The 12,245-nt window shown below is 41.1% G+C and overlaps 1 protein-coding gene across 3 annotated transcripts in view; it reads left to right on the top strand.

Moving 5' to 3' along the window:
• LOC146573582 (calcium-dependent secretion activator 1-like) overlaps positions 1 to 12,245 on the top strand; it is a 329,487-nt gene that overhangs the window by 311,702 nt on the left and 5,540 nt on the right. For all 3 annotated transcript variants that reach the window (XM_085272827.1, XM_085272826.1, XM_085272828.1), the window contains one exon: positions 11,026 to 11,130. In XM_085272827.1, the coding sequence (XP_085128953.1) occupies positions 11,026 to 11,130 (105 nt within the window). The remainder of the gene's footprint in view (positions 1 to 11,025; positions 11,131 to 12,245) is intronic.

Genomic DNA, 12,245 nt, shown 5'->3' with positions numbered 1-12,245 from the left:
AAAGTGTCTAACCACATGATTACTCTGAATAGCATTATCTTGGCCTCCAATAACACTGTGAGATATCCTGAAGTCAGTCAGTCCTACATGTTTCAGAACTGTCAAAAATATCTCTGAAATTAGGATTATCCTGTCAGGGTGATGCTGAAAGACTAGTTCATGCATTAATTACTTCTAGCCTCAGCTACTGTAATTCAGTATTACCAGGTTGTTATAAAACTAACTGAAAAGTCTTCCGTTGATCCAAAATGCTGGCATAGCATTTTGGATTTGGCAATACTGAAAGGAACTAAAAAGAAAGCATATTTCTCCAATACTGGCTTCTCTTCATTGGCTCCTTGTTAAATCCTGGATCAAATTTAAAATCCTGCTCCTCACATACATGAATAGTCAAGCCCCATCTTATCTTAAAGGCCTCATAGTACCGTAGTACCCCAATAAAGCACTTCTCAGACTGCTAGCTTACTAGCGTGGAGTGGAACCTTCTCCTTTCAGGCCCTCTGGAACACGCTCCCAGTTTGGATTAGGGAGGCTGACACCCTCTTTACTTTTAAGATTACAGCGGTCCCTGGTTTATCGCAGGAGTTACGTTCTAAAAATAACCCGCGATAGGTGAAATCCGTGAAGTAGCCAATTTCATTTTTTACAATCATTACAGATATTTTAAGGCTGTAAAACCCCTCACCACACACTTTATACACTTTTCTCAGACAGGCACGAAGATTTTCACACTTTTCTCTCTTGTTTAAACTCTCAAAGTTCAAACCTTCATAGAAAAATAAGAATGAAACCAAAGATCAAACCCTGTTTTCAGGTCCAGAACATGGGAATTAATGAATCAATGGTATGAAAGTGGAGGAAGCAAGAAGAATGAGTTGAGTAACGTTTGACATATCTGACTGTTTTGTTTCGCTTGATGCGCCTTATGGTCTGAAAAATACAGTAACTTCTACCTTCCTTTAGCATGTCCAGAAGTTCAAGTTTTCCATCTTCCTCTGCCTTTTGGGTGCTGTTGCAGGTGCCTTTGATGGTGCAAAACGTTTCATCAACATTGTTGTGTTTTATGGGGAGAAAACTTACAAACATACAGTACAGCACTTCAGAGTCACACTGCTAGGATCGAAGATTTATGTAAATCCGTCAAGCAGAACGCATTCTGTACTGTACAGGATACGGAGATTGATTGACAATGGTCTACAGCCTGCATCCTGACAATGGTCAGCATGCAGAATACAATGCGCTGTAAAAAAAAAAAAAAAAAGCATGCAAAAATGCAAAAAAATCGGAGCAGCGAGGCTGTGAAAAGTGAACTGCGTTATAGCGAGGGACCACTGTACACCTAAAGCTTTATAGTTTCATAGTTAGGGCTGGTGATCACATGACCCTGAATCTCGCTTGTTTTATAGTGTAATTTCTTTACGTTGTTGCATTAATGCAAGTTATTATATTGCTGATGACAGCAATATAATAATCTTCAATGCAAAAAATTTCATTAAACAGCTGAGTAGGTAGTTGGGGAAGGTTTCGGGGGTTTAGAGGTGTACTGCAAATCCTGCTGGTGGCAGTGCCCCCCACTGCCAAGCACCATCTGAAGACTGGGGTGTGAACATGCATGAGGTTTGCGTGTAGCAGTGGCAAGAGCTGGTGTCAAATGGGGGCAGGAGGTTGCTCTATCGCCCATCTTTTGCTCAAAGAGGGATGGACCAATTTTATACATGTGTATGAGGCAGTGTGCTTGTGTGTGTGTTTAGTGTTGTACAGGGTGTGCATGTTGCCCAAGTGTAGGTAGAGCTTCATCAGACTGTTGTGAGGTGACAAAACACACACAAATGCACTAACACAGTCAAGGCTGTCGAGCAAATCGGGGCCCATGATTCAGATGGAACTCGTTAGAATGTCACAGATTTTGATCCCTGTGGGGTTATGGCATTATGTATGCAGAGCCATATTACGCTTATTTTGGCTGTCTGCAAGAGCTAGCCCCCTGCTGATCCCCATGCAGCCTAAAAAAGAGAGCTTGGGAGAATTTGTTTTTTTTCTCATGCTTTTCTTTTGTTATCTCCAGACATAAAGCGAGAGGGGCCAACACTGTTCATTTGACAACCTTAGTCAAAGTGATTTTCAAGTTTGTGGATGCCACAATTTGTTCACCCTATCCTGAAAAAGTCAGATCTCTTCCTGCATGGTTTGACAGTAAAGTGGCTTTGAAATATTTGTAGCTCAGATAGCTGCGTTTTAGAGAAAGTGAAGAGATTTCTCCACAAATTTGAAATGGGCCCATAGAGCCCAAATTTTAAACAGAAGTTGTTGTTAATTAACAGGAAAAGTATGTTTACTTATGCATGTATGTATCTTTTCAATAATTATGGGTGGTATGGTGGTGCAGTGGATGGCACTACTGTTCCACAAGGTGCCTGCCTGGCACCTGTGCCTGTATGGGTTCCCTCCAGGTCTCCCTACGGGAGCTCAGGTAGTCTCCAGCCCTTCACAGTAGCATCACAGAACTTTTTCCCACACCAGTACTTTTTTAGATATATATTCTGCATTTTTCAGAGTTAATTGGACAATCTAATATAACAGAAGGATTATATTTAATACTTAAATGAAAATTATTGGCAAACAGACTCTCAGACTGGAGTCTAGTATGGTTGCTGGTGTCTGCCAGCTGTACAGGCATTCATGTCCAGTGTACACTGAGTTCTCAGACACCTAGCACTTTGTGGACAAAGCTGTTTTCACCTTGTCTGAAATGTTCCTATGATCCAATTTCTTTCACACAATACACAGCATGTTTTACTTTGAATACTGTCAAGTATAGCGCTGAATTTGTTTAGATTTTATTACACTTTTGGATTTATCACACTTGTTGAAAACAAGTTTTAAAATTTGGGGGGGTTTTAAAACCCACCCTCCTTTGTTCTAAATAAGCTCTATTCACTAGCTGGGCCCTCATTTTAGGTTTGACAGCGTTTTGGTAGGTAAAGGTGATGCTTGGACATGAATTGAGCTGCGGTTTGGGGAAGGCCTCGAAGGGGACTGGCGACAGCGGCCTGGCAGATCCCCGTGTACTAAATAGGAGTGAAGAAGTTAAAGAATTGAGAACAAGGAGGGAGGGAGGGTGGGGCACGTAAACGAGAATGAACAGTTTGCAGAACTGGGGAGAGATAAATGACAACCGGAAGGAGCATGTTTGGAAGCGTGGTCCCGCTCCTGAAATCCCGATACATAATCTCCAATAAATACTGAACATCTTCTTACTAACCATGTCTTATAAAAGAGCCTCACCATTTTTACAGAGTTTTATAGAAAATTTCTAAAGACAAACTAGATGCTAAATGGACTGGTACTTCTGTAGCACTTTTCTTCTCCGTTTGAACAATTCACCCATTCACACATTGATATAAGCGCCCTTTTTAACCTAACATTCAAACAATCTTGGGGTCCAGTAGCCTACACAAGGATAGTCCTTTTCCACTAGTACTTACTTGGATTGGCTTGGCATGGCTCTACTTGGTTTTTAGGGTTTTTCATTACATCGTAGTACCTGGTACCAGGTACTTTTTCAGTGCCTACTCAGCATATGTTAGGTGGTACTCCATTGTAATGAAATCACATTCACTTGCCTCGAGCTGCATTGAGTCGAGCCGAGTAGGAGCAAAAGGCCTGTTAGATTGGTGGTGGACCTGCTGTAGCACCTGAGACACAAATGGCTTTACAACTGATGCAACATACGACTTTAACACAGATAAATGTTTGTTTGGGTCTTTCTTTCTTTCTCTATGCAACTTATAACTACTCACTGTTGGTCTGCACTATAAAATTGGTATTAAATTCAAACTGGCATTAAAAAAGGTTTTAAATCTGATGAAACTCGCAGGCATTATGTGTACACCAGATGTCCCTGACAGGCTTCCAAAATGCTAGTCATGGCAGCAAGAAGTCTTGTGACGTAACTGTCAAGTCCTTTTTTTATATAACATTAAGAAAACTAAAACAGAGCAAGCACAAAATGGCTGCTGCAAAAATGGCTGCAGATGGGACCTGTGCAAAGTCTCTTCAAAGGGAGAAGTGAAGGAGGGGCGGGTGATGGCAAGAGCAGCCAGTCAGTGGATCAGTCACTCCAGGCCTGGCCTCTCGGTGGGGGGTTGTGCTTGGGGCGAGATCACAGGCCTGCTGCCTCCCTGATGCCTTCACAGGCACACAGCAACAGATAGGAAGCTGTTGGCACCAGGTTGCCTCACTTATTCACCCCAGCACTGCTTCAGCACAATCATCTTTTCTGTAACCCATGTCCTCATTTACGGAGCTTGACCTACATGTAGACCTGGTGTCTTCATCGTGTCAGCCAGTCTGAACACCAAAGCAGGTTATGGTCTGCTTTGTTCTGTTCAAAAATGGATACATACGGAGTAGTTTTTGTGCTACTCATCGAGGTCATCGTTGATAGATAAAATAATATCTTAGCTTACTGTCACATCTACATTTTCTATAATTATGTGTATTGTGGCTCTGCGGGTCACGCTCAACAGTGGCACATAATAACTGGGGAAATGGGAGAAAACATGGTAATGTGGTATATCCTATGGTTCCAAATAAACTTTTACATTAAGCTTTAAGCTTTTATATGTATTTATTTCAGTGGTGACTAACCCAGTCACCAATGTAAAAAAGGCATCTTAAAAAGTTCTTCATTCATTCATAATTTAATTCCAAAGGGCAATCTTTTGTATATTCTATAGGCAACCCTTTTTGTTTTAATGTCTTCAGTACTGCTTATGGATCATGAAAATCAGAAATCCAGTATCTCAATATGTTGATTTTAAGTAAATTAATAATTAATGTATTTTGTAGGAAAATATGTACAGCAGCATGGCGAAAGAAACGTTTGAGGCTAGTGTCAGATCAAGAGCCACTATGCCAAGATCCAAGAGTCTGGAACAAGAAGTCCAAGTTGTTTTAAGTCCAGTATGACGTTTCTAGAGTCTGTGATGATTTGTGGTGCTATGTCCTCTGCTGATTCTGGTGGTGGTTGGTCCACAGTGTTCTAATAAGTCAAACAGCAATGCAGCTGTCTATTTGGAGATCTTATGTCGTAGAATAGGAAATTGTTGGTAAACTGGTGCCAGGGTACAAAAAAGGGCCTCAACGCCTGTGATGAAATCACAGGAGCTCTGCTAGAGAAGAGTGTGGCAGTTAGTGAAGATATTGTAATGATGAGTCGGGGATTAATCTGGTTTTGTATTATGTGTTATAGCAGGCAGAGCGTGGACAAGGGACAGAGTGGGCAGGTTGTGAATAGGTAAGGGGGAGCTCTCGCTGCAGCAGCGCTGAGCAGTTTCAGAGGATAGCACTGTCAGATTAAGGGTGGCACATATAAACATTTGAGGGGGTCAAGGCTGGGGTCAGGGTTCGTGGATGCTACTTGGACCTTTTATTTACTCGGCAAGTCAAGCTATCACACAAGAGAGTAACATTATGGTGTCAGAATATGGAGTGCTGTCATCAGAGAACTGACGGCACAAGGTATAAGGCTTTACATTACAGGACTCGGAAAGGTAGGTGATAATGAGAGTGTGGGAAGTTTCCACACACAGAGTTAGCCCAGCAATTTCATCTGAAAAATTACTCATAGGGAAAAAAGTTAGGAAGAGAAGAAAAACAAAATCCCACCCAAACCTGTCCTGCTGAAACCAGCAGCACATCTCATGTGTGCTGAGTCAGCTTTATGGTAAGATAACCACAAAAGACAACGAGTGACTATTTCTAAATAGTTAATACTAGAATTTGACAATACTGTAAAATGAAGCATTTAGAATCCTTTTAACAGGACACTCTTTTCCCCTAATGTGGAATGACATAAGAAAAACGCTAATTGAATCCAACTTTCATGCTAGATTAAGCAAATATGGGTTGTGGCAGCACTGTCTATTACAGCTCAGTAATAAAGTGGTAATAGTAGGGTAATAAGGCAGAAACAGAACCTAATAAGTTATTACCATTCAAAGATCCAGCATGCAGCACGTAGCACCAAGCCACCTGCTTACATACTGAACATTAAAGCAACCACGACCATCTATGGTAGTTCTCTGAGCAACAATTTCACAGATACAGATTGCCCTTTGTACCATTATAATTTTTGTATAAAGTAAAATAATTAGTCCAAAATAACATATACGTTGGGATATTCAATGTCTATCATTAGAAATAAACAAATACAAAATTAATTGGGGGTGCGGGGAGCTATACTCTTAGTACACCACACATCCAACCCCCTCACATAAACTGTTATAACTAGAGTGCTTATATATAACAGATACAGACAGACACACTCACATTCACACCCATGGGCAATTTAGAGTTACCAATTAACCTATCCCCACTAACTGCATGTCTTTGGACTGTGGGAGGAAGCCGGAGTACCCGGAGAGAACCCACACAAACACAGAACATGCAAACTCCACTGTGCTGCCCTGCCAGAGTGAAAGCTATGGGAGATTTTAGACATGTTAGATTGTGTGAGTGGCGTGATGGTGTAGTGGTTAGTACTATTGGCTGAAATCAAGACGGTTTATGGTTTGAACCCTGGCTGGGTTTTCATAGTCATTTTAATATATCATTACATTCCAAATAGTTTCTTTATGCGTCTTTCAAATCAAGTAATTTATCATATTCAATAGACATTTCCTCCCTCTAAACATGCATATACCCCCTCCCCCTTCATTTTCATTCCCTTTTTTCTCCAGACTCCCATCCATTCTGCTGTGACCCTGACTGTGCAAAGTGAGTCGGCTTGTATTAGTATCACCCTACACTCATCACTGTCCATCAATTAGGCTGACACCAGCAAGGGCCCAAAGAGAAACATCTGCAGCTGCTGTGCTCGGAGCGCACTGTGCCTCACAGAGCTTACTGTTTGTCTAAGCCAAGGAGTCAATGCTAGTTTGAAAATGGAAATACTGATGTAATTGGTCGATGGATGGTACCTTGATACTACATGATGTGGAATGCTATGGCTAAAGTAACAAATACTACAACCAGTGGTTTTCTTAGTCTTGATTGGGATGCATCTAGGTGTGCTATTTTTAAAATCATTACTAACGTAGTAAATGACATCACAGAACAAACCAAGACTAATTTAATTACATGAAAGCAAAGAAATGTAAATGGAAGCCAGACAGTATTCCCCCAGAAAAGTTACTGCAGGTTAGGTATTAAAGTACATTAAAATTACTTTAGAAGGCTTTATCAGAAATGACTAATAGCTGCTAATCATTATGCTAACTTATGCTTCCTGTCGGAAGTAAGGAGACTCTAGCATGAAACAAAGCACCATTCTCCACACCATTAGACAACCACAAAGGCACTGCTACAAGGCAGGTAGCCATGGTTTTAGTCAAAAACCTAACCCTACCAAGCATCCAACAGAAACTGGTATTCATCAGAGCAGGCAATATTTTTCTACATTCCTGATTTACTATCCATCCATCCACCCTTTCTTTCTCTCTCGCTCATTTCCTTTCTTTGTCAGTATTCCGTCCATCTGCTCAACACATTCTTTTCATTCATTACATACATACATACACTTTCACCTCTACCCTTAATCACCCAAACCTGCTCTTCATTCTTTCCAGCCTAAGCTCTTGGGTCGTGTCCAAATTCATGGGCTGCATCCTCCTGAGGCCGCATTTCTAGACCGATTACGTCACAGCGACGCGCCGAAGGCGGTCCAAATTCGTAGACTCCTCTGAATGCAGCCGACAAATGCGTCCTCCTTTTCCCCGAATTTGAAGGATGGGTCGGGTGTGTCCTTCGTGGCCTACCATATCCCAGAATTCATAGCGCGGCCCAGCCAAACTCCAGTTTCCAACAATGGCGGCCGCTACTAAGTTTTAAAATTACTCTTACTAATCTTTCTGGGTCACAAAATAAACTTTTAACATATTTTCAGGTGAGAAAGTAGCTGTGTAAACATCAAACATCTGCTCGGTTTATCAAGATATCGCATATTTGCTAAAGTGCTTCGACATTTTCAGAGACGTCTGCTACCCACCAGCTCGATAGCTAGCCGGGAGCTCGAGGGTTACTGGAGCCGCCGAGAACGGCACAACTCCCGGCACATCATTTTCAGATCACCGCGGAGTTTCGCTGCTCGGGTTAAACGTAATATATAAGTCACTTAGACAACCTAAAAATGTTATTGTTGGGCTTTTTTCAGTGTTTTGTTTGTTCGTGAGTAAATCGGTTTGGCTGAGATTAAAGTTATTCGATTAGATTAGATAAAATAAAACTTTATTAATCCCCCGGGTGGGTTCCACCTTGGTTTTCACACAGCTGACTAAACGTCAAACAGAAAACTGATTAAACAGTAGTATGAGACGGTCGAGAGTTTACGCCAGTGTCCTGTTATATTTTAGACAGCAAGGAGCAGACGGCAAGTTTATTAAACTCCACCGAGACAGCGGTGACGCTAATCAGAAGGCTAGACCGTCCAATTTCACGGCCGTTTACTTCCGGCCTACCCGACCCTCTGAGGACCCGGCCCACATAGACCGCGAAGGCCGGGCCCTCAGGAGGATGCAGCCCATGAATTTGGACACGACCTTGGTCTAGCCAGTTGTGTGCTGTTTTTACAGGAAGGCAAGTAGAACCAATTGCTAAGATGACTGCCAAGCCTGTTCAACTTGCCTGTTTTATGGCCATGGTTAGAACTCCTGTCCCCTCTCCATCGTGGTTTCTTGCTGTTGTATTAAAGGAATAATTAAGAACTTTTTCAAAGACCATCCTCACGTTACCCACATGATTCGCGGGGGGAAGCTTTTCCGTTACGATGCTAAATCACTGTAATTCATTTACCCTCTAATGCTAGCTGCATTTCTATACGAAGTGTAGGTCTAACTGATCTCAGAACAGTAACAGCTGAGCCAGTGGCAGCTTGCCTCGCATGCTGCTCTCCCATCAGTTTACAGTCACAATTCACATGTACAAACTACTAGAAAAGAGCTGCTGGGCTCTCAGGAAATTGATGAACTGATTTAGTTTAAGAAATCAGTCACATTGGTCTTTGCAGTAGCCCTTTTTCACCAATCATAATGGGGGGCTCAGCAGTCCTGAGAGGTGGATTTGACTAAATGGTTTCATTAAATCCAGTTTAAGTTAACTTATATAGCATTTATACCCAAGTGGCCTCACGACCGCCTCTCTGTTTTGGTGGATAATGTAGCTCTTTTTAAGATATCAGTCTCCAGCTTGCACTGGGGCTGTTTGAAACAGAGTGTGAAGCAGTGGGAATGACAAATAGCATTTCCAAGTCTGAGGCCATGATTCTCAGCCAGAAAAGGGTGGCTGGAGCACTCCGGGAAGGGGATAAGTTGCTACCACAAGTCGAGGAACATTGTTCCTTTGGCCTCTTCCTCATCAAACCCAGAATTATCCATCGGATTGCAAAACAGAGAAGCATGATTTGTCACTACAGAGAACACCTCTTCACTGCGCTAGAATCCCGTGGTGCCATGCTTACACCACTGCATCCAGTGCTTTGCATTGCGCTTGGTGATGTAAGGCTTAAATGCAGCTTTTTGGCAATGGAAACTCATTCCATGAAACCTTCTATGCACTGTTCTTGAGCTGATCTGAAGGCTGGAGCTCTAAAGGAATTGACTGTGCAGAAAGTTGGCAACCTGTGTGCATTATGCACCTCAGCATCTGCTCACACTGTGCTGTGGACATAGAAGTGATTGGAACACCAGAATTAAATTATTTGGATGGGTGAGTGAATACCTTTGGCTATGTAGTGATGTCCTTCAGCAAACACAGTAAACAAATATGTAAGGCAGCCTTTATTCATTTGCTCATTAAAAATATCCTGTCTCAGAGTGACGCTGAAAAACTAGTTCATGCATTTATTACTTCCAGGCTGGACGACTGTAATACATTATTATCAGGATGTCCTAAAAACTCCCTGAAAAGCCTTCAGCTGATCCAAAATGCTGCAGCAAGAGTCCTGACAGGGACTAGAAAGAGAGAGCAGATTTCTCCTGTTTTGGCTTCCTGTTAAATCCAGAATTCAAAATCCTGCTCCTCACATACAAGGTCTTAAATAATCAGGCCCATTGAACCAAATCACCTCATACCCATATGAAAAAGAAATAGAAAAAACTTATAAAAGACTTGCATCAGATGTGGCCTATTTCATATAGTGAATCATATAAGGCGTATATGAAAGTGGCCACTTTCATATATTGTTTTAGTAAGTATCCAAAACATACAAGTTTCACTTATATAATTTTTCAATGGATCTTATATCTGTTTTCACTCTTGTATGCTTTTTATACAAGTTTCACACAAGACAGATACAAACTTTATAAGATTTATATATATCTTTTCCATATGGGGAAGTCAACATTAAGTATGATGAACTGGTTCTGATGTTTTATTAATAAGAAAAGTAAGAAACTGAGATTCTGCATCCAAGAAGAAGGCAGCAGCAGGGAGAATTTCACTGTTTCATCCAGGAGCTGAAGCTGCCGCTTTAATACGTATTTCAGGAGGGCAGTTTGGACTTTAGTTAGCAGAGGTGGGACCTCATCTAAAGAGGCAAAGAAATCGTTTCAGAGAGCCGACTGGTCTGGAGTAGAGTAGCTGTGTGTCTGAGTTGAAATAGGATTATTTATCACTGAACTTGTTGAAAATGCAGTGACCTGAGTCGTCAGATCTGTGTATTTGGATTCCAGCAATCAAAAATAAAGGGCAGGAAATTTGTTCAGTGAAATTACGCAGCTAGAGTCAACGGCTGCATTAAGAATTGGTAAGTCCAAAACACAAAATATTTGAATAGATTTTACACGTCTAGTGTGTAAACGCCTTCTCAATGGTACACAGCAAGGATGAAATTATCCTTTTTTTTCAGCCAAAAGCACCATCGCAATAATCTCTACAGAGGTCAAGTTATTGTTTAGAGCTAAAATTGTGCATTTCACAGAGAATCACTTGACACTACAGTGGTGTATGTTTGTGTGTATTTTACAGCAATGGTACACGAGCACAATGACCCTTATAGGAACATGGCTGACTGACCGTGTGGACCTGCAGCTCCATGTTTATCAGTTGAAGGTTCTCATTAGAATTGTCAAGGTGAGAATTACTTGCTATTATAAACTCAGCAAAAAAAGTAAGGAAATTTGTGTTTGGCTAATTTTTCCTTCATTGTAACACTGCTTCTAGCCAATAGATCTTATCCTCTTAGCCTGTTTATTTTCCCTTAAATATTGCAACAGTTATAAGGAAAATGTATTTGTGGGTTAACGACAGAATTGAGCCTATTGGTTGTGCCCATGAAAAAACTTCGACCCTGCTGCAGTGTTCGCTTGGTGTCTGATTAAAGCATGCCCTATTTGACTTATCTGAATAGGGTACCTGCCATAGGGCATGGGTATCAAACTCCAGTCCTCCAGGGCTGGTGTCCTGAAACTTTTCCATGTGTCCCTGCTGCAACACACCTGAATAAAATTAGTAGGTCATTAGCAAGACTCTATAGAACTTGATTGCATGCTTAGGTCGCGACCCCCAACCCTATTCAAGTAAATAAAAGTGAAGTAGCATGTTTGAAAAAACGTACTTCTAAACATATTTTTAGTTCACCATGTTCATTCATTCATGAGCTGCTGTAACAGGAATCAAATGGCTGAATTGCCACCTCAGCGTGAAGTCAAGTTCTATAGAGTATCAATTAAGGGAGAATAAAAGAATATACATACACACACGCACGCACACACACACACACACACACACACACACACATATATATATATATATATATATATATATATACACACACACACACACACACACACACACACACACATACATACATATATATATATATATATATATATATATATATATATATATATATATATATACACACACACAGTGGGGCAAAAAAGTATTTAGTCAGCCACCGATTGTGCAAGTTCCCCCACCTAAAATGATGACAGGGGTCAGTAATGTGCACCAGAGGTACACTTCAACTGTGAGAGACAGAATGTGAAAAAAAAAATCCATGAATCCACATGGTAGGATTTGTAAAGAATTTATTCGTAAATCAGGGTGGAAAATAAGTATTTGGTCAATAACAAAAATACAACTCAATACTTTGTAACATAACCTTTGTTGGCAATAACAGAGGTCAAACGTTTACTATAGGTCTTTACCAGGTTTGCACACACAGTAGCTGGTATTTTGGCCCA

The sequence above is a fragment of the Mchenga conophoros genome, linkage group LG5, assembly GCF_057382185.1.
Source record: "Mchenga conophoros isolate Kocher_MC1m ecotype Shallow Benthic linkage group LG5, M_conophoros_male_GT1.1, whole genome shotgun sequence".
Taxonomy (NCBI): domain Eukaryota; kingdom Metazoa; phylum Chordata; class Actinopteri; order Cichliformes; family Cichlidae; genus Mchenga; species Mchenga conophoros.
Note: the sequence above shows the minus strand (reverse complement) of the source record. Positions and strands in the feature narration are given on the sequence as shown.